We start from the raw sequence: 21648 nt of genomic DNA, 5'->3' as shown, positions 1-21648 counted from the left end.
CCTAGCTGGTCCGGGTTGCTCCCTTGCTGCCCGAGTCGGAATGGATAGAATGATAGAGAATAGTACTCTCAAGACTTATGACCTTGTTTTTCGTTGTTTTCTTTTTATATTTTCACTAATGGTGAAATAGATTGCCTGGGCCTTAAACAAAGGAATAAAGGCAGATTATAAGCAGTATTGGGATGTAGAACTTGGTGTTACTTATATTCCATGGGACAAAGTTAAGCCTGAGGAACTGGAGAGTTTTTGTGAAGGAGGAATGTTGGACAGTGACACACTTAACCCAGGTAAAGCAGTATTTAATTTCTCTTACAGTTCACTTATTTGCTTGGTGGTACATACGACAAATCGAATGTCCTGTTCCTTGCCTTAAGGACGTGATTTTTGAGATTTTTTGTTATCCCTCCTGTGTCAGTATCTCTGTTATAAACTGAGGGTTAAATAGTGAATGAGACAAAAGAGGTGCAAACACAAGTGAAATACTTATTGATTATGGGGTCTATGAATTACAGAATTAAGTAGAACTTTTCCTGTGAAACTTAACAAATCATATAGGTCTTAACTGAGCATCTTTGGTATTATGTTTTTTTTTACTTAGTTTTTGAGGTGGAGTCTCTTGTCGCTCAGGCTAGAGTGTAGTGATGCAATCTTGAGTCACTGCAACCTCTGCATCCCAGATTCAAGCCACTCTCCTCCTTCAGTCTCCCGAGTAACTGGGACTACAGATGCGTGCCACCTCGCCCGGCTAATTTTTGCATTTTCAATAGACATGGGATTTCACCATGTTGGCGAGGCTGGTCTCAAACTCCTGACCTCAAATGATCCGCCCACCTCGACCTCCCATAGAGTTGGCATTACAGGCGTGAGCCACTTGCACCCGGCCTGGTATTGGGTTTTAATCCAGTGCTTCATGATAATTACCTTGGAAAGTTTTAGTTGTCCAGAGAAGCAATCTAAAGTAAACGTGTAAGACAAGGAATTGCAGTTATTTGTGGGCATAAATATTTAAAATACCAGATTGACAGTGAGATTGCAGTGGGGAAAATCGCAGAATGCATGGGCATGACCTGGAGATTCTAGACGGGAACAAGGAGGAGCATAGGATGGCATGGCAACATAGAATGTTTTTTGTTGTTTTTGTTTTGTTTGGAGAGGGAGTCTTGCTCTGTCACTAAGGCTGGAGTGCAGTGGCATGATCTTGGCTCACTGCAACCTGTGCCTCCCGGGTTCCAGTGATTCTCCTGCCTCAGCCTCCCAAGTAGCTGGGACTACAGGTGTGTGCCACCGTGCCCTGCTAATTTTTTTGGTATTTTTTTAGTGGAGATGGGGTTTCACCATGTTAGCCAGGCTGGTCTCGAACTCCTGACCTCAGGTGATCTGCCTACCGCCTCAGCCTCCCAAAGTGCTGGGATTACAGGCGTGAGCCACCATACTTGCCCTCACCGCCCTCAGAAAGAACATTTAAAGGAAGATTCAAGGCTGGGCACGGTGGCTCATGCCTGTAATCTGAGCACTTCGGGAGGCTGAGGCAGGCAGGTCACTTGAGGTCAAGAGTTTGAGACCAGCCTGGCCAACGTGGTAAAACCCCATCTTTACTAAAAATACAAAAAAAAATTAGCTGGATGTGGTGGCGGGTGTCTGTAATCCCAGCTACTTGGAACGCTGAGGCTGAAGAATCACGGGAACTCAGGAGATAGAGGTTGCAGTGAGTCGAGATTGCGCCACTCAACTCCATCCTGGGAGACAGAGCAAGACTCTGTCTCAAAAAATTAAAATAAAATAAAAGAAGCTTCAAGCAGGAGTGATGGTTTGAGAGCCAAAAAGAGATGAAACAATGCTGTACTATTCCCACATCCCACTCCCTCCCTGGATGTACAAAGCCTTCATCTAAGGATAGAGCTAGATTTGTGTTAAGGCAATCAGGTGTTGAGGGCCTACTATGTGCTGGACATCTGGGAGGCTCCAGACAATAGTAAAAAGAAGGTGGTGTAATCTTGGAGCTCATGATCCAGTGGAGAATGTATTGAAAAGGTCAAGAATATAGGAGAATCTCTGATGGAGCCAGAGCCTCAGAGGACAGAGCAGAAAGATGGTTTTGCTTTCGTGTGACTAGAAGATATGTGGAAATAGGTGGAAGGTTTAAGTTATTCTTTAATATTAGTGAAAATTTGTTCAGGAAATATTGGGTGTTTCATTATCCTTTATTTTTAATACTTTAATTTAAATAATACATTCTTGTGGTTAAGAACATGGACTCTAGAACCAAATGTGTCTGGGTTGAATCCATCCCTGCCATTTACCAAGAATGTGATCTTAGGCAAGCTGTCTTTGCTTTTCTCATTTGTAAAATGGGAATAATAGTAGTATCTACTTGTAAATGGTTGTGAGAACTAAATAAGCTAGTATAAATAGAGTGCTTGTGATAGTGCCTGGCACACAGTACGCATTCTTATACATGTTTCTATTGTTGTTGATTTAAATAATTTACTATTTCTAAAATTAGCATAGGAATGTCTTTAATAATTGGGCTAGGTTTTTATAATCAACATTTTTCATTTCTAGATTTAAAGTTACAAACTGAAAATGGTAAACTCTTAAATTTCTTTCACGCTTACAGATTGGAAAGGAATTCCTAAGAAGCCTGAAAATGAAGTTGCTCAAAATGGAGGTGCTGAAACCTCACACACAGAACCAGTATCACCCATACCTAAACCATTACCTGTGCCTGTCCCTCCTATTCCTGTTCCTGCACCTATAACAGTGCCACCTCCACAGGTGAGAATATTGGGACATGACTTAAACTTTAAGTGCCTGAAAGGTCCCTTTCTAAATCTTACTGTAGATATATGTCTGGATTCATAGTAAAAAACATGAGTACATACATGTGCATATTAATTTTTCATGTTTTGTCAGATTTAAAGTTTACATTCTTTACATAATTTTTTTTTTTTTTTTTTTTTTTTTTGGAGGCAGTCTCTCTCTGTTGCCCAAGCTGGAGTGTAGTGGTGATCTTGGCTCACTGCAACCTCCGCCTCCCAGGTTCAAGCCGACCCTCTTGCCTCAGCCACCTGAATAGCTGGGATTACAGGCATGCACCACCACACCTGGCTAATTTTTGTATTTTTAGTAGAGATGGGGCTTCACCATGCTGGCCAGGCTCATATCAAACTCCTGACCTCAAGTGATCTGCCTGCCTTGGCCTCCCAAAGTGCTGGGATTACAGGTGTGAGCCACCGTGCCTGGCCCATAAATGTTTATACAACCAAAATAAATGTATATTGTCTTACATCTATCCATCCGGATTATTCAGTATCAAGTTCCATAGGTTCTGCCTACTTTTTTTCTGAGTCTTCATTCTTCAAGGACTTTATGTTCTGAAGAAACTTGGATATGTACCCAATAAGCTGCTGCTTTGAGGGACAGGGATTTTCTTAATTTTCACTTTGGGTGCTGTCCTTATGAAATTTTTAAATGGATTGAAAACTTCATAATAAATGCCACTTAACATGAAGATATGTTCTTATTATAAAATATTTGCTGTCTAGTTAACCAACCTGTTACTTGAAAAGAAATACTAGATTCTGGCAGAACTGGGTTTAGTTCTCAACTCTATTGTTTATATTCAGCAGTATGGTATTTGGCATATAACTTAACCTATAAGCTTCAGTTTCCTGTTGGTAAATGTGCAAATTCCCTTGCTTTGGCATTCCTCATGTGTTAGAGTTGTTTTGAGGGTTAAATGAGATAATATATGTTAAGTACTCAGTATGATTTTTGTCACGTCAGAAGAGCTGAAAAATGAAAAACCCTTTGAAAATTATAAGAACTTGACCCATAGTTCTATGTGTGATCTACTAGATTTTTCTTGTCTTCCTTCCTCAGTTTCTCACATTAAATCTGAATCAGATAAATCTGAGCTATCATAAAATTGAACTGTGTCTTCATTTTCTCAATGTGAGGGGGAAACTGTATGCTTTGGTACATTCTTGGCTGTGATTTAAATGGACTCCCCTAGTTGGCAAACTCTTCAGTTGACCTTCTGGATATGCCCTTCCAGTGCAGGTTCTAAGCAAAATTCAATGTGTGTCAGCACTCATTTACAGAACCCTGCCTAATCTGTTCAAATAGCGGTCTCTAACCTTTCTGGTACCAAGGACCTGTTTCTTGGAAGGCAATTTTTCCATGGACTGGAGTGGAGGATGGTTTCAGGATGAAGCTGCTCCACCTCAGATCATCAGGCATTAGTTAGATTCTCATAAGAACTGCACAAGCTAGATCCCTCACATGTGCATTTCACAATAGGGTTCATGCTCCTATGACAATCTAACGCCGCCACTGATCTGACAGGAGGCAGAGCTCAGGCTGTGGTTCTTGCTTGCCTACTGCTGTGTGGCCCGTTTCCTAACAGGCCATAGACTGATAACTGTCCATGGCTGGGGGAGTTGTTAAAATTTATCTTTAAAAAAAAAAAAAAAATAGCTAACATTTGTTGGGTATTTAAGTGCCAGGCACCAGCTCTTAGTATGTATTAACTCATTTAATCTGCATAATTATGTGTGGTTGGCACTTTGCCATTTTAGAGAGTTTAAATAGCTTGCTCAAGGTCACACAGCTAACTAAAGTGGGTGGGAGAAGCAGACAATTTGGCTCCAGGACCTGTGATCTTAGCCATTGTGTAAATTGCCAAGTAGCCTGTCTTAAAGCTGTATTGCCGAAAGGATCATGGAACATCTTAAAAATGTATTACATGATGTCAGAACACCAATAAACTGATGAAATATAGTGTGAAATTGCTGTCATAAAGTGGAGAGCACAACTTTGATTTCTTTCTTTCTTTCCCTTTTTTTTTTTTTTTTAAGACCAAGTCTTGCCCTGTCACCCAGGCTGGAGTGCAGTGGCGCAATCTCGGCTCACTGCAACCTCCACCTCCCAAGTTCAAGCGATTCTCCTGCCTCAGCCTCTGGAGTAGCTGGGATTACAGGTGCTTGCCACCACACCCAGCTAATTTTTGTATTTTTAGTACAGACAGGGTTTCACCATGTTGGCCAGGCTGGTCTTGAACTCCTGACCTTAGGTGATCCGCCTGCCTCAGCCTCCCAAAGTGCTGGGATTACAGGTATGAGCCACCACACCTGGCCCACGACTTTGATTTCTATCAGTTGGTACGAAGAGAAGTTAACTACCACCTGTTATTTAATAAATTGACTGGTCTAATAAGCACAAATTAAGAAACATCTATTTTTTCAACAGTATGCTCTTTTATCTGTGCTTACTGTGTGGATGGGAGGGTATCTAGATAGGTGGTTTATTCTGTTATCTTTCTTTCTAGGTCCCACCACATCAACCGGGTCCACCTGTAGTTGGTGCTCTCCAGCCACCTGCTTTCACGCCTCCTCTGGGAATACCACCTCCAGGCTTTGGTCCTGGTGTTCCTCCTCCCCCTCCTCCTCCACCATTTTTGCGCCCAGGATTCAACCCAATGCATTTACCCCCAGGTACACGAAATTGTCTGTGAACATACTTTAGAGCCTGCGTTGAAGTGATACAGCATAAGTTGACATTATTTTTCTTATTCTAGGTTTTCTGCCTCCTGGACCCCCACCTCCTATAACTCCACCAGTATCCATTCCTCCTCCTCACACTCCACCAATAAGCATCCCAAACTGTAAGCATGTTTTTTTCTTTGTGTTTGCTTATCCTCTTGGAGCTGGGTGTAGGAGGGAGAGTGAACCGGTAATAGGGTCTATAGTATGGCAGAAGAATGTTGACCGGGAGATAATTAATTATTCAGCTTCACATGTTGATATAATTATATTCCTTAGCTACTATCGCTGGTATAAATGAAGACACTACAAAAGACTTATCTATTGGAAATCCCATTCCAACAGTGGTGTCTGGGGCTAGAGGAAACGCCGAGTCTGGTGACAGCGTGAAAATGTATGGCTCTGCTGTGCCACCTGCTGCACCCACGAATCTGCCCACCCCTCCTGTAACCCAGCCTGTTTCACTTCTTGGTAAGTTATTTTTTTTATCATTAGTTTTCCTTGCCCCACCCCCACTCATCCCCAAGTTAGGTTTTTTAAAAAACAATGTTAATTTTGGTAAAATTATCTCCAAGACTGGCTTTTTTGGTTGTTTTTTTGTTTGTTTGATTTTGAGGAAGGTCCTCCTCTTGAAGTCAAATATGTGTGCTTGATCTTTACGAAGAGATAATCTCAAAGACAAAATCATGTTTGTCTGTCTTGAATAAAAGTTTGGATCTTCACATCCTTATTTGGTATAGAAAAATGATTAAAAGTAATCTCTGTGCAAAGGAATTGGTACAGAGTTCATAATTCACTTAACCTTAGTCTCTTCCCAGCTTTTAGGAGATATTTCTTTAACAGCATAGGTTTTTCTCTGTCTGGACCAATTATTATTCATCTGAAACCCCTGGACTTGGGTAGCATTCTTTGTGGGCTAGCAAAGAAATCATCTTTGATACATTCCAATAAAATGGCTTTGTTTTCTAAGTAACAGTTGCGCAGCCTGAGGTACCACTTTCCCACTCACTCTCAGTTTACTTGGCTGGAGTTTATCTGTTGTACTTTTTACCCACAACTTCAATACTGTGATCAAGGGCGATGTGACTTAGATCTTTTACATCTTTAAGCGGGCTTACTCTTGCCTGCTTAAGTTATGAATAAATACATCACATGCTTGTTATAGTAGACCATCTTTTAAATTAACAAATTGTTGTACTTGAAGTGGTATTGCCAAATATAATTAACATTTGAATCCCCTAATTGGAAGTTAATATCTTGAGAGTATTACAGTGTTCTAGTTCTGTGAGCCCATAGTATTTTTCAAAGGTATATGCATATGCCTGTTTGCTTTCATAATCTGAGTTGTTTTAGGAAAGAACCCATTGATTACCTCTGAGATGTAGGACTGTGAGACATTGGTTTGTAATGGAGGACTTTTACTTTTCATCTATGCTATTCAGTTCTGTTGGAAGTTTTTATTTTTTGCATGTACTACGTTTAAAATAAAAAATCAATTTGTTTTTAAATGGTATACTGTATTCTGCCCTCCCCTAGACTAAGCTTAGGCTGATAATAGCCTTGATTTCATTTCCCTTAGTACACAGATTGGGTAATGGTAAAAGAGGATTTGGGATTAAAATTTATCACAAGTGATACAGGAGTGTAGTTACCATAATGATGGAAAATGATTTGTTTAATGAGGAAGTTGCTTAAGAGGTCTACCTTCCAATGGAAGTCATATCATAGAAGGAACATTGGACTAGGAACCAGGGAACATCTTTGCATCTGTTTTGTTACGCTTTTTTTTTTTTCATATTAACATGATTGCACAAGAATCATGGAATCTGGATAGTTTTCTGATCAACCCCTTCTTCACATCCCACATACACACCCTTGATTATGAATCCTAGTCTGAGGTCCATGGATGTTAGACTACCTGAAACTTTATAAAATTGTTGCATTTGTGTTTTTTACTGGGCTTAATAAATTTATTGAATGAGTGAAAAGATCTCATGAACTCCAGGAGTTTAATAACCACTGCTTTCAAGCAACCCTGAAGAGTAGTAAGTAGCCTGCCTGTGATTTAACATTTAGGTCTTGAAGACCCTGCCTGTTACTTCTTATCACTACTGAACATACAGTTTAACCTCTGCATCCAACATGTGCAACCAAACACAGATAAGAAGTTGGTGAGCTTGGAAAAACATAGCTAGGCATGGCTAGAAAAGTAATTAAATTCTGAATCAGTCATAGCGTTTATCATCACCTAACATACTGTTTGCATGTCCATCTTCCTCCCACTAGATGGACCCATGAGAGGGGAACATTTGTTACACGAGTGGGTGGTTTTCAATGCAGGACTGTTCATATTCTACTTCTGATGATTATCTTCATTCTAAAACAAAATTTTAAAATTGAAGGCTATTCTAAATCCAAAAGGGTTTAGAATTTGACATAAGAAAAGTGAAAACAATTTTGTTAAAATAAGCACTTTGAACTAAAATGAAGTAGGTTAGTTCAGTCATGAGAAAGAAAGTCTTCCATGTGCCTTCAATCAGCAGTCTTGAAAATAATATCACAGGAATTTTGACCTTATAGAGGAATGAGTTTTAAATGTGTATGCAAGTTAAGAATGGTTCATCCAAGACTAACAAATTTTATCATTTTGATAAAGGAATGTGGTAACCACACTGCAGTATTGCAGTACTTAAGGATCAGTAATTAGGTTGGGATAACCAAGTGATGGAATCCCAGAACTAAGATGCTTTGGTATTTCCTCTTGGTGCTCTAATGTTTTCTTTTAAGATAATAAAAGGAATTGTTATGCTCACCAGAAAGCTATAAGTCTAGAAGTTAATGCTGAACTTCAGTTTTCTCATCTGTAAAGGGGGAGAAAAATGACAGACACAATGGTGTCACGATGATTTAATGGGCTAACATCTATAAAACACTTGCTTTGGGGCCTGCTGTAGGGCAGGCACTTAGTGAATGGTGGGTGCTTATATTACAGGTAAGAAATGTCATAGATGGTATTTATAACACCTAGAGAATATCTTTTGCAATTCTAAAATTATATTACTTCATCTGTGATTTGTTTTAAACTGTTGGGTTGGCAGACAGAGGAAGCAAACTTTTTTTTTTGAGACGAGTCTCACTCTGTCGCCAGGTTGGAGTGCAGTGGCGCAATCTCATCTCACTGCAGCCTCCACCTCCCGAGTTCAAGCGATTCTCATGCCTCAGGCCTTCCAAGTAGCTGGGACTACAGGTGCGTGCCACCACGCCCAGCTAATTTTTGTATTTTTAATAGAGACGGGGTTTCACCATGTTGGCCAGGGTGGTCTTGATCTCTTGACCTTGTGAGCCACCGCACCTGGCCTACTTTTTAGGAAAAAATTTATCTTGACATAGTTGCCTCAGATATTTTCGAGATAGATTAGATCATAAATTTACACATATTAAAGTTCCATCAGTTGGCTTAATGAGAAAACGTGTCAGTTTAGTGGTAAATAGCATACCTACTAGATATCTATAGTTTTTCCAGTGAGCGAGACTTAACTGAGTTCTTGGATCTTAATTTGTGAAATGTGGCAATATTTTTAAAGTAGTAGGTGCCAAACAGTTGTTCAGTGGGTCTCCAAAAATTCTGTAGTGAAGCCTGATTATACTGGAAAGAGGCAGTGGGTGCCTTAAGGATGGTTTGGTTGTATCATCAGACTTAAGTGCGGGTGTTAGTTTGGGAGTAATTAGTTGAGTTGTACTACTGAATTTGGAGGGAATAAAACCAACTTTTAGAGATTTTGATTCTTTTAGTAATACTGATAATCTGAAAATATAAAATTACTTGGTACACAATAATTGATTATTACTTGATTTTAAAGAAATCTCACACACCAAAATAGCTACAGTGGTGGTAGTTTCATAAAAGCTAAAGGTAACATTCTACAGTTGTTGGTCACTTAGGAGAGAAGGAATATTACAAATGATAGCAATTCAGTTCATTCTCTTTACTGTATAAGTGTTTGTGTTTACTTTTCAAAAACTTTTGTATAACATGTATCTCTAATATGTACAACCTATTTTTATTAAAAAGTTCATTGTAAATGTAAAGTTTGGGTTACTTTGGTGTTCCAAACAATAAAAAAGAATACACAAAAAAATGTTTGTTTGTGTTACCTATCTCTACTGTGTTACCAGTATATCCAAAATATCTTTTCAAGCAAAAACTGTTCTAGGTCGAACTCATTCCTTTTATGGAAAATTAAAGCCTCTTGACAAGTATATTTATTCATTAATTATCAATATGAAGAGATTACCACCAGTTTTTGTCACACTACTGTAGCTGATGGTAAAATTTATAAATAAGAATTGGGTATTTGTAAGATCACTTCCTACTTGTAATTTTTGTTACCAAAGTTTTTAAAGCAAGAGTCACAAGTTGGTGGCCTGTGGCTGAATTACTAGGCAGTGGTGTGATGCGCTGCAGTCCTGGCATGGCTTCAGTAGACATTTGAGTTGATGATTCCAGATTTGGACACCTCAGGAAATTGTGGGGATAGAATTGGTTTGTGAATCATATTTAAACAAGCATAAATGTTTTTATGCTATCGTTATGATCCCTGAAACTGCCTAGAAGATGAATAACTTTGCCAGCAATATCAATATCCAATATCAATTGGAATTTGATTTTGATGATTTCACTTAAGTTTGGATTTCTTTGCCCAGTTTCTGTCTAGAATTTTAGATTTTTTAGTAGCTCATTTTTAGCAACACTTACTAGAACATTAAAGCACCAGTCTACTAGTAATGCACTAGTTAGCCACTGACATTAAAAGGAAGCCTGAAGAAAATTCTAGAAAGTAGAGTTTTTAAAGTACTAACATAATACGTAATTTTTTAAAAAACAATTTTTGTATTTTAATTTTGTTTTAACTTTGATGTTTGGTTACATTAAATTATAAGCTAGAGTGGTATATCAGGTATTTGATTTGGTACCCAAAAGCCTGTTTACTTATCCTATAAAAGTGTTTTTCTTTGAAAGCTTTAAAATATTTGAATTGGTACTCTAATTATTGTATTATGTTATTCCACTAGTGTTATATAGTAGAAATGGTTCTTGAATACGAATTACATTACCTTCAACTTAGTATATAACATTGTTCATTGGATACAGTGGATAATGCAAAATAGTGATTTAATCTAGAACAAATATTTGGCATGGATATGAATTTACACATGAACACACCATAGTTTCTCACAAGGCAAAGCACTTCAAATGAAACATGGAGAAAGTCTTGCAGAAAACCTTGAAATATTTTAACACATTGTCTCCATTTCTCCTGGGCTGTCACTTCCTAGGCTGCTCTGGGGTGCAAGTCTGAAGAATGTCTTAACTTTAAATCTCTCTGAGGGACATCTTGAGGAAGGTGGGAGGGGCAGTAACTCTGGGCTCTAGATTGATTTTGGTAGACAAATTTAATTGCTGTAAAGAATTTCAGGTAAGATTTTTTTTCCAGCTAATATTGAAAATAAAATTGCCTACAGATAATCTCATTCAGTGATAGAAAGTTAACTTTAGATTTCAAATTTATTGACTCTCATAATGAAATTTTAACTCATAGCTATTGCACTTTGTCAATTATAGTAACATACTTAAGTAATTATTATTATGCTAACTGAAATTCCAAAAAGCAAATCTGTAGGAAGTTGACCATACAGAGCCTACTGTACATTATTTAGAAAAAACCAAGCATTTAAAAAAGATAATCGTTCTCCAGTTTCACTTGTAATTCTGTTTTTCATGTATTAGATGTTATCAAAACATAATATACCCTTATGCCAAAAATAGATGAGTCACATCTCAGTATATCTGCATTATATATTATTGAAAACTCAAATTTCTCTTAAGAATCTCTTGCTGACATTCTAAGCATCATTTTTAAAATATAATCTTAATGTATAATACAATTTGAAAGATGCTTTTTCTCATTCTTTGAAAATTAGCTCCTTATTCTTCCATTTTCCCCAGCTCTCAGAACATAGTGCCTTCTATAAGAATAACCTAGGAGTGTTATTCTTATAGAATAAATAGGCCTAAATGTTATTGGTGAATCTAGGCAAAGGAAATAATATGTTGGTTGTACTGTTATTTCAGTTTTCTGCAGGTCTGAAATGAAAAAAGGATAATACTTGCTGATTAAAAAAAAACCTAGGGATATATGCTTAGGGATCTTCGGGCATTGATGAAAGAGATGAGTGGTTGATACATCTTTTTCTTCATGTGGGAAAATTTCATTTTGAGTTCATGCAAAATGCCACAGTGACACTCATTCTGTAGAGATCAAATCAAAACGGTGGAACTGCAACAAAGAACAGAAAAGGAGGTTGAAAGAAAACTCATCCTTTCTCAAAGTTCAAGTCCTCCTAGGTTTATGCTGGAAAGATTCTTACCACCCTGGGAAAAAACCTGGAGCTTGTATCCTCTATTCTTAATCCCCTGAGAGGTATCTTCTCCTTGATGAGTTTGGTCATCACCTCTGCAAACACCATTCACTCATATGTTCAATAAATATCTAATCAATAACCATTGTGTGCCAGGCACCCTTCTAGGTACTAGAAATACCAGAATGAACAAAACCTGTCTTTCTGGAGTTTATATTTTCGCAGACCTGGGCTAATAATTTAACATGGAGATGTTTCTATGAAGAGAGTAAAACAGGACAGTTAGGCGGTATAAGGGTGTAACACGGATATGTACAATTTTAAATATGATTGCTAGGGAAAGCATCTGAACCGGTAATGAAGAGAATACCCCCATGTAAATAACAGAGGAAAGGAATGTAGAGTGAGGACCAAAGGAAAGGGAGCCTGAATTGAGATGGGGCATGGATTGTTGAAGAACCACAGCAGGAAGGGAGAGCAAAGGGAAGAAAGTGGCAGGAGATGAGCTTAGAGAAGGTTGTTGAGCACTAGGCTTTGAGTGCAGTGGGAAATGGTGTAGAGTATTTTATCCATGCCATGATCTGATGTACAGTTTTTAAAGTATTACTGTGGCTATTAGAGAAACAGACTCTAGAAGTTGGTAAGAGTGGAAAGGAGACCGGTTCTGATGCTGTGCAGCAGATGAGATGGGAGCTAGCCCACGTTGGGCTGGTGCAATGGAGGTGATAAGTGGTTAGAGTCTGAAGATATTTTGAAGATAGAGCCTTCAGAATTGCCATATTACTTAAATACGGAATGTGAAAAAGAGCCAAGAATGACTCAAGTTTTTTATGTGAGTAACTGGTAGATGTAATTGCCATTCCTGTGATGTGCAAATCTGTAGGAGTGGGTTTGAGGGGAGCCTATCAAATTAAAATGTTGGATATTCTAACTTTGATACCCAGGTACAGATGTCAAGTAAACTACTGGTAACATCTAATAGAGCTGTAAATTCTGGCATCTTCAGCAGATAAAGATAATATTTAAAGCCACAGGAGCCTGTGAGATTACCTAAGGAGAGAATATAGATAGAGAAGTGGTGAGAGGTCTGAGGACAAGAATTCTTCAGCATTTGGCAGCTAAGAATATGATGCTGTGAGACTAAGGTAGACATAGTTCCACGTGCCGGAAACTCTTGAGCAGTTTGTGTATATTAATCATTTAACCCTTGCAGCCCTCAGGGTTGTCTTCATTTTATAGATGGGGAGACTGAAGCACTTGGAGATGAAATAACCTTCCGAGGGTCACATAGCTACAAGTAGCAGTGTTAGAATTCATGGTAGCCTCACTCCAACAGGACCCTGTGCTTTTGACCACTATCTATACTGTACTCTCCAGCAAAGGCTACTGAGAAGGTACAGCCTGTGGGCTAGGATACAAATGTAGAGGGAGATAATCTGAAAGCCAAGTAGAGTTTCTAGGCAGGAAAGAGGGAGAGAGAGGTGAACTATCAGATGACACTGATGGATCAAGAAAGAGTGCTGCGACTTGGCAGCTGGATTTAGCAAAATGAAGGCTCCTGGTGACTGTGAGAAAAGTGCTTTCATTGGATTGATGAGTTCAAAAGCCCAGTTATATAGGGTTGTGAGAAAATGGGAGATGAAGGATACAATTAGGATTTTGAACATCTCAGGAGATTTACTATAGAGGAGAAGAACAAAATGGGGTGATACCTGAAAAGAGATGCAGGGTGAGGGAGTTTTTAATTTTTGTTCTCGTTTCTGAAAGATGGGCAAAAACTACGGCATACTTACCATTGGGAAGCCCAGTAGAGGGGAGAATGTTGGTGCAAGCAAGAAGGGCTGTGTGCTCGGTTGTTATGTAGGTGAGAGGGGATAGATCCAGGATACAAATTAACGGGTGTAACCGTTGGAGCACAGACAGTCACAGACAGTAGGAGTAATGTGGATTCAGGTGCAGGTAAATTGGTAGATTTGGTAGCATGTGGGTGGATGAAAAAGTCTTTTTCTGAAGACCTTTTTAAAAAAATGATAAGCCAACTAGGGTAACTAAAATACGGTATATTCATATCATGGAATATTAGCAATAAAAAAAGAAGGACTTAAACATGCAACATGGATGAACCTTGAGAAGATACGCCAAGCAAAAGTCAGTCACACAGGACCACATATTTTATGATTCCATTTATACAGAATGTTAATAGGTAAACCCACAGAGACAGAAAACATTACCTGGTTGCTTGGGGCTGGGACAGATGAGGGGAAAGCTGGGGAAATAGAGATGGCCCACAGATGCAGGATTTCCTTTTAGGGTAATAGAAATGTTCTAAAGTTGATTGTAATAGTTGCCCAATTCTGTGAATATACTAAAACCATTGAATTAATTGTACATTTATGTGGGTAAATTACAGGCTGTGTGAATTTTACCTTACTAAAATTACCAAACAAAACAACTAAGAGTAGACAGGATTAAGGAGGACCTTGAACATGTGTCCTCACCCAGGAAATGAGAATGCGGGTTGGCTAGGAAAATGTTAGATTACTGGCCAGAATGAAGGGTGCACTTGGGTTGTAGTTACAGAAATTTGAAATGAGAGCAGTCAGCATACTCCACGTCCAGGTGGAGATTAGGCAGAAGAGTTGCATTTGAAACCAATGTTGGGGGTTTTCCAGGCAGATACGGTGAGGGAGAGCCATGGACTCCAAAGCAGGTAAGGATTAAGATAAAAACATGAAGGGCATTGTGGGGTATGAGCCTGGTGGGATTGAAGATTGTTTGGGGAAAGGAGATCTGGAGAGAATAACCTGGAAAGAGGAGAAGCAGGTAAAGAGTGGGGTACTTGAAATTGGGAATTTGGAAGTAATGAGTTTATTAGTGATCAAACATCTAGAGCTCCTAGAGATGGTGGCTCTGGTAGAACGAAAGATAGGGTCGTTGACCAAAACAGGTAGAGAAACTGACTCGTTCCTGTTTTTCTGTAAAGATCTCACTGAAATTATGCATCCTCTGCAACTGATGCAGTTGGTCACTCCCACAGTATTTAAATCAGACCTTTTACATTTTATGTTTTATATCTGTTTCCCTGAGTGTTTACACTCTGTGGTCCTTGACAGAAAGCCACCCTATTCATTTATATGCCTTTTGTATCCCTTATGCACATTCTCCTGAGATTTCAAGGTCCACGCTGGACTCCAACTATGAAATCGGCCTTCCTTTCTCCCACATCCCCCGTAGCCCTTTAATGTACTTGTTCTTTATTTCACACCATTTCAGGCATCTTCACTGTAGATGGCAATGGTGTCTCCCCACCCCCTTTTTTAATTGTAAAACAACTGTTTTTTGGATCGTCATAGGAAAAATTTATGGATTCTTGGTTATTTTTAGTTAAACTCTAGTGTGTTTTCCATACTTCTCAAATTTGAATTCAGGCACTTAGAGCCGTCACTGTTTTGGTCTGCCCTAATGCCTTGCTTTATTAAAAATTTGTTTCCCAGGTCTGAGCCCTTTTTTGTTTCACCTATATTCCAGGGGAGTTAACACCATCACTCTTCTGATCTTGTGTTGACAGCTGCATCCGCTCAGTTAAGGCAGAGAGCTGTGTTCCTTCATCGCTTACACCCGGTCCTTCCTGTCCACTAAATGTCTTCAGTGTGTCCTCTGTCTCTAGCACCTCTCTTTCACTTCAGTCTCTTGTCACTATCACTGTCACTGCTGGATTCTCCGAATAAGTGCCTAACTACTCTCGAGGGGCCTTCCCCTCTTGACTATCCTGTACACCACTTGCCAGAAGGGTCTATCAAAAACAATCATAGAATCATTTATCCCTGCTAAAAATTCCTTGGTTTTCTGCACCACTAGAGGTCAAAGTCCAGGTTCCTCCTTATGGCATATAGGGCCTCTGAATTGCCCTGACTTACCTCTTCAGCTTCATAAACCTCATCTGTATTTTCTCCTTTCTTCTTAGTTTTCATCAAAAGTCATTTTATTGTGGTTCTCTGAACCACACACACCACTGCTTTACCTTGCTATATGCCTTTTCAAAAGCTGCTAGTAATGTCTTGATAGTAACATCCTTCGTTAACTCACTGGCCTTGTCTATTTTCCTTTGAGATCCAATTCAGACACCCCTGATGACTGCCACTCAGATTCGCACACCAGCTTTATGAGTCCCACCTCTATACCTCCATGCTAGCTTGTGCCATCTCCTACAGCAATTGAAATTTGTTTATTTCTTGGCTGGGCGCAGTGGCTCATGCCTGTAATCCCAGCACTTTGGGAGGCCGAAGCAGGCGGATCACCTAAGGTCGGGAGTTCGAGACCGGCCTGACCAACATGGAGAAACCCTGTCTCTATTAAAAATACAAAATTAGCTGGGCATGGTGGCACATGCCTGTAATCCCAGCTACTTGGGAGGCTAAGGCAGGAGAATTGCTTGAACCTGGGAGGCGGAGGTTGCGGTGAGCTGAGATTGTGCCATTGCACTCCAGCCTGGGCAACAAGAGCGAAACTCCGTCTCAAAAAAAAAAAAAAAAAAAAGAAATTTCTCTATTTCTACCAAACTTTGTCCCTTTTGAAGGAAAGGACTATTAAATGAAAATAAATAGAAAATTCAGATATTTAATACATAATGTGAATGAATTGGGTTTTTTAAAAATTTATAACTTTAGAAAACTTGTCAGTGATATCGCACATCATATTTCCAGATGAAATGAATAATTGCTTTGAATGCCCCTTTCACCTGGGTAACTCACAGTATACTCCGATGGTTTATGCCTAATGCCAGCTTTCCTAATAAGGACTTCCTAGCTAACATGCATGCCAGTCTTCTGCCATCTAATGTGGTTTTTGTTGTTGTTGTTGTTGTTGTTGTTTTTTGAGACAGAGTCTCACTGTCACCAGGCTGGAGTGCAGTGGCGCGATCTCGGCTCACTGCAGGCTCCGCCACCCGGGGTTCACGCCATTCTCCTGCCTCAGCCTCCCGAGTAGCTGGGACTACAGGCGCCCGCCATCTCGCCCGGCTAATTTTTTTTGTATTTTTAGTAGAGACGGGGTTTCACTGTGTTAGCCAGGATGGTCTCGATAATGTGTTTTTAATATAACTGATTATAAAAGCATTACATGTTCACTGCAAAAGGGAAAAAAAGGAACTACAGATAAAAAAAATTTTTTGTGGTCTGAAGGCCATCTGGGGCTATGGGCATATTCTATCAGAAATCTGTAAATTTAGTTGGCTCTCAGAGGGTTAAAAGGAAACCCAGCTGGCCACATCTTTTTAGCTTTATTTATGAAGAAGAGGATTTGAGTGTATAATGTTTTAAAAGCAAATCCCACACACAAATATCCACATGTATCAAACAAGTAGGCAATTCTTTATAAAAATCGTGCTTTTATATAAGGTTTATGATTATTGTAAATTTTAACCCTGTTAATTTATACCCTCAAATGAATGCTGTAAAGTACTTAAGAGATGTGGTCCTTCAGACTGGGGTTTGTATTTTATCATCAGGGCCCATTTTCGCTCTTCTGTACAAAGTTGAGGTGGCTTTGCATCCTTTGGCCACTGTCAGATACTTGAGGAAGCCAAGTCATGGGGCAGTCAGGAGTAGGACCTTCCCATTGCCCTTCAGGAATCACTTTCTTTTGAAGACTCATCTCAGCTAAATTCTGTTGTTATAATAAGATGCTTTGAAACTGTTTCCTCCGTTTTTCTGGTGTTATTTTAAAATTTGGCTTGGCCACTTGAACCTATAGATAGGCACCAGAATGTGCTACGCTGACCTCCGTAACAGTAAACATTGGTCATTTTAGTCCTGGAAAACAAATCTTTACTAATAAAAGGTGATGGGAAAGTAAATTCTGTTTCTATGTAGTGATCCCTCTATTAAAAGAGACTGTGCCTTGGCATATGCATTTTATGTTTTGGATTAAAGTCCACAGGTGTTGGAACTACACTATTCCTTTATAAAGTGAAAGCAAGGACATGTGCTTCTGTTGCCCCAGTGTATGGTATATACTCAGTAAATATTTCCCAAATGATGTGAAGAGTGTTTTATTTCTATCTGAGATACAGTGTAGCTGATGTCCTGTACATGTTCATTGTCTGGGATTTTCCCAAAGACTCTGAAGAGCCTGTGAAGGGACAGAGTCATCACCTCATCCATTTCACAATTTCTGGCATTTTTGCTGTGGTAATCAGCATTTCCCAACTTTAGACCTGACATGAAAGTTCAGTGTATTTTTTCCAGTTACTGAAGTACTTGACTTTAAACTATGGCAGGTGGTGAAGAAGCAATAGGAGTCGATTAAGATTTTAATTATCAGAAATGGAAAATGTTGTGTTTTTTGCAAAATCAAATGTTTAGTATTAAGATATTTATTACTTTTCTAAATAAATAATGCAGAATAATTTCAGCAGCTACATGAGCCAAACACTGAACTCATTCTCATGTATTTTATCCTATTTGATCTCAACAAGTGGCAGGTATTATTACTATGCCCATTTTATAAGCCAGAATACTGAGGCACATGTCCAAGATTGTATTTCACCGAACATAATGTATTTCTCTTTAAGCATTTAGAAGAAGATATTTTTGTTTATGTAAATACCAAACCTGGTGAGTCTTTATGTTAAAAGAGTTATAAACTAGTTTACATACCTTTTCAAGTCCACTTTAGTGCTAAAGTGTGACAAGTACTATTGGACAACACGTGGGTAGCAAAAACTAAAGTAGAAGTTCTTATTTAGCGTGATACAATTATTAATACATAAAATCTAGAAACAGGACTTGTTCGTTTGCTGAAGTAGGTGGGAAGAAGTTTATTCAAATTGTAAACCTAAAATAACATGATGTTGGGGAAGAAAGAAAATAACTAGTACTAAAGTATTGGTCATTTTTCTGTCAGTACCACCCAAGTATTTTTCTTACCATTGCTAACTGATCATAACCCGTAACTTGCTCAAAGACCTTTCTGCAGCACATGGGTAAATAGCATATTCTTAACCGTATCTGGAACATTTTCCATTATCAGAATAACTCCTTTCAGTCATAGTATTATAGTATTTGTCTTGTAATATTTATATTTGCAAAAGAATAAATTGAGAGATTCCAATGCTTTTCTGTTACCTAAGTGGTGAACCCCAAGCAGAAAATGACAGGTTGTTGAACTCGTGTGACTCTTATATCAGTATGAGCAAACCCTCATGTAGATGGGAACATAAAACCAAGAAGTCATTGGTATTTCAGCAGCACCAACCTTACCAGACTTGCCACCTTTGGAAGAATGAATAGAAATAATGAATAGAAGGTGAACAGCTGAACATTGAGCATTATTCAGGTCGTGATGGCATCGCAAGTTAAATATCGTGCTGTGCCTTGAAAAAGGAACTGTAACAATAAACTTCACATTTGCGTATGGATCTTTGTTTTGTAGACATTAGTGTTTATTTGATGCACATTGCATAGTAACTGCATGAGGCATTTTAATAATATGGACTAAGTGTAGCATGAAGTCAGAGATCTTCCTCTTTCCTGGGTTTTCTAGGTCAGTGACCTTATTTTTTTCTAGTAATAAGAAGACTTAGAGTGTAAATTTTATAAGTGTGCACCTGCAGTATGCTTAGTTAGCTTGAATAGTTACTGATAGTGAATGTATTCATCTCATTAGGACTTAGCACACTGTGTTTCTCAAATGTATTTGGAGTGGGAGAACAGCTTCTAATGAAAGCTACAGGAGATTTTGACATACTCTGAAAATTGGTATTACCATTACTATTTTATTTTCCAGTTTATTCTGGCCTCTACCTGTATTAGATACTTTAAAAACGTCTTTGCAATTGCTTGCCTTAGGTTGTTACTAGGCCTCACACTGGGTTTGTGACAGGTAGAGCGGCAAACAGTATGAAATTTGAAGATTGTGGGTTGAATTTTATTTTGCTCTAAGTTCCACAGAACACAGCTGAAACTGGAGTGCCATCTTCTGTGGTATTTACATTTTTATTTTTGTCGTCTTTTAGGCACTCAAGGAGTTGCCCCTGGTCCTGTAATTGGACTTCAGGCACCATCTACTGGTCTTCTTGGCGCCCGGCCTGGTCTCATCCCTCTCCAGCGCCCTCCAGGAATGCCCCCACCTCACTTACAGCGGTTCCCTTTGATGCCGCCCCGTCCCATGCCACCGCACATGATGCACAGAGGCCCACCTCCAGGACCAGGGGGCTTTGCGATGCCTCCACCTCATGGAATGAAAGGTCCCTTCCCACCGCATGGCCCCTTTGTTAGGCCTGGTGGAATGCCAGGGCTCGGGGGCCCAGGGCCAGGCCCAGGGGGTCCTGAAGACAGAGATGGAAGGCAACAGCCGCCGCAGCAGCCACAGCAGCAGCAGCCACAGCCGCAGCCACCCCAGCAACCACAGCAGCAGCAGCAGCAGCCGCCACCATCACAACAGCCTCCACCAACACAGCAGCAGCCACAGCAGTTTAGAAATGATAACAGGCAGCAGTTCAATTCAGGTAGAGACCAAGAAAGGTTTGGAAGAAGATCTTTTGGAAATAGGGTGGAAAATGACCGGGAACGGTATGGGAACCGTAATGATGATAGAGATAATAGTAACCGTGACAGGAGAGAGTGGGGAAGAAGGAGCCCTGACCGGGACAGGCACAGAGACTTGGAAGAGAGAAATAGACGCTCTAGTGGGCATCGAGACAGAGAGAGAGATTCTAGAGATAGAGAGTCTCGTAGAGAGAAGGAAGAAGCCCGAGGAAAGGAGAAGCCTGAGGTGACAGACAGGGCAGGTGGTAACAAAACCGTTGAACCTCCCATTAGCCAAGTGGGAAATGCAGACACTGCTTCAGAACTTGAGAAGGGGGAGTCTGAGGCTGCAGTCCTAAAGCCTTCTGAAGAGTTACCTGCTGAGGCTACCTCATCCGTTGAACCCGAAAAGGATTCTGGCTCAGCAGCAGAGGCTCCTCGTTAGAGACTGGAATTTGTGAAAATGTGACAGTGACACTTCCTGGAGTATAGAGCTTGAGGTGTACAGATGCTGTATTATATCCGCTCCCGCTGTACTGCAGCCCCGCGCCAGCTGGTGGGGAACTGTAAGCAATTTGATTGCTTCCCTTCTATTTAAAAATAGCCACAAAATAACAAAAAATACTGAAAATATGAATAAATATTATCCTTTTTGCTGTAACTTTTTAAAAGTTTTGACTTTAAAAAGTTTACAAATCGTAATTAGAAGTGCTCTCTATTTTTTTTTTTTTTTAATTTAAGACAAGGTAACGGTGAAAGCTCCTCAAAACAATAGGGATGTTTTTAATAAACTCTATTTTCGTAACAAACTTTAATGTGTGCTATTCTTCCTACACTGCATTAAGGTGGAAAAGGATTGTTCACCATCAAAGTTTGAGCTGTTAATACTGTATTGGAGTCTAAATTAGACTTATTTGATGAAAATAGACATTTTATGTAGTTATTCTCACTTTTATATGTAATACTTTTGATTTTTAGTGTTTCAGTCATAAGGTAAAGGTTAGTTGTTTTAATGTCAATTGAAAAGCTGTGTTTGCAATTCAATCGAGGTTTTCTTTTTTTTCCATTGGCTTTGTGGTATATGTTGCCCTAACTAATTTGTAAGGAGATTTTGCTGGGGGAAGAGTTGGATCCCAGTGTTAACACGTTGTGCTATAAAT

General features: G+C 39.3%; 1 protein-coding gene across 3 annotated transcripts in view; it reads left to right on the top strand.

Annotated features, from left to right (window-relative positions):
* The window catches only part of SCAF4 (SR-related CTD associated factor 4), a 62601-nt gene extending 41304 nt beyond the window's left edge, over positions 1-21297 (top strand). For 2 of the 3 annotated variants that reach the window (XM_030806360.1, XM_003263850.4), the window contains exons 15-20: positions 131-287; positions 2618-2775; positions 5330-5495; positions 5579-5665; positions 5823-6014; positions 19978-21297. In XM_030806360.1, the coding sequence (XP_030662220.1) occupies positions 131-287; positions 2618-2775; positions 5330-5495; positions 5579-5665; positions 5823-6014; positions 19978-20933 (1716 nt within the window). In that variant the 3' untranslated portion in view covers positions 20934-21297. The remainder of the gene's footprint in view (positions 1-130; positions 288-2617; positions 2776-5329; positions 5496-5578; positions 5666-5822; positions 6015-19977) is intronic. The other variant, XM_003263851.4, reaches the window with a different exon arrangement.
* Positions 21298-21648: the final 351 nt, after the last annotated feature.

This window comes from Nomascus leucogenys, chromosome 25, assembly GCF_006542625.1.
Source record: "Nomascus leucogenys isolate Asia chromosome 25, Asia_NLE_v1, whole genome shotgun sequence".
Lineage (NCBI taxonomy): Eukaryota > Metazoa > Chordata > Mammalia > Primates > Hylobatidae > Nomascus > Nomascus leucogenys.
Note: the sequence above shows the minus strand (reverse complement) of the source record. Positions and strands in the feature narration are given on the sequence as shown.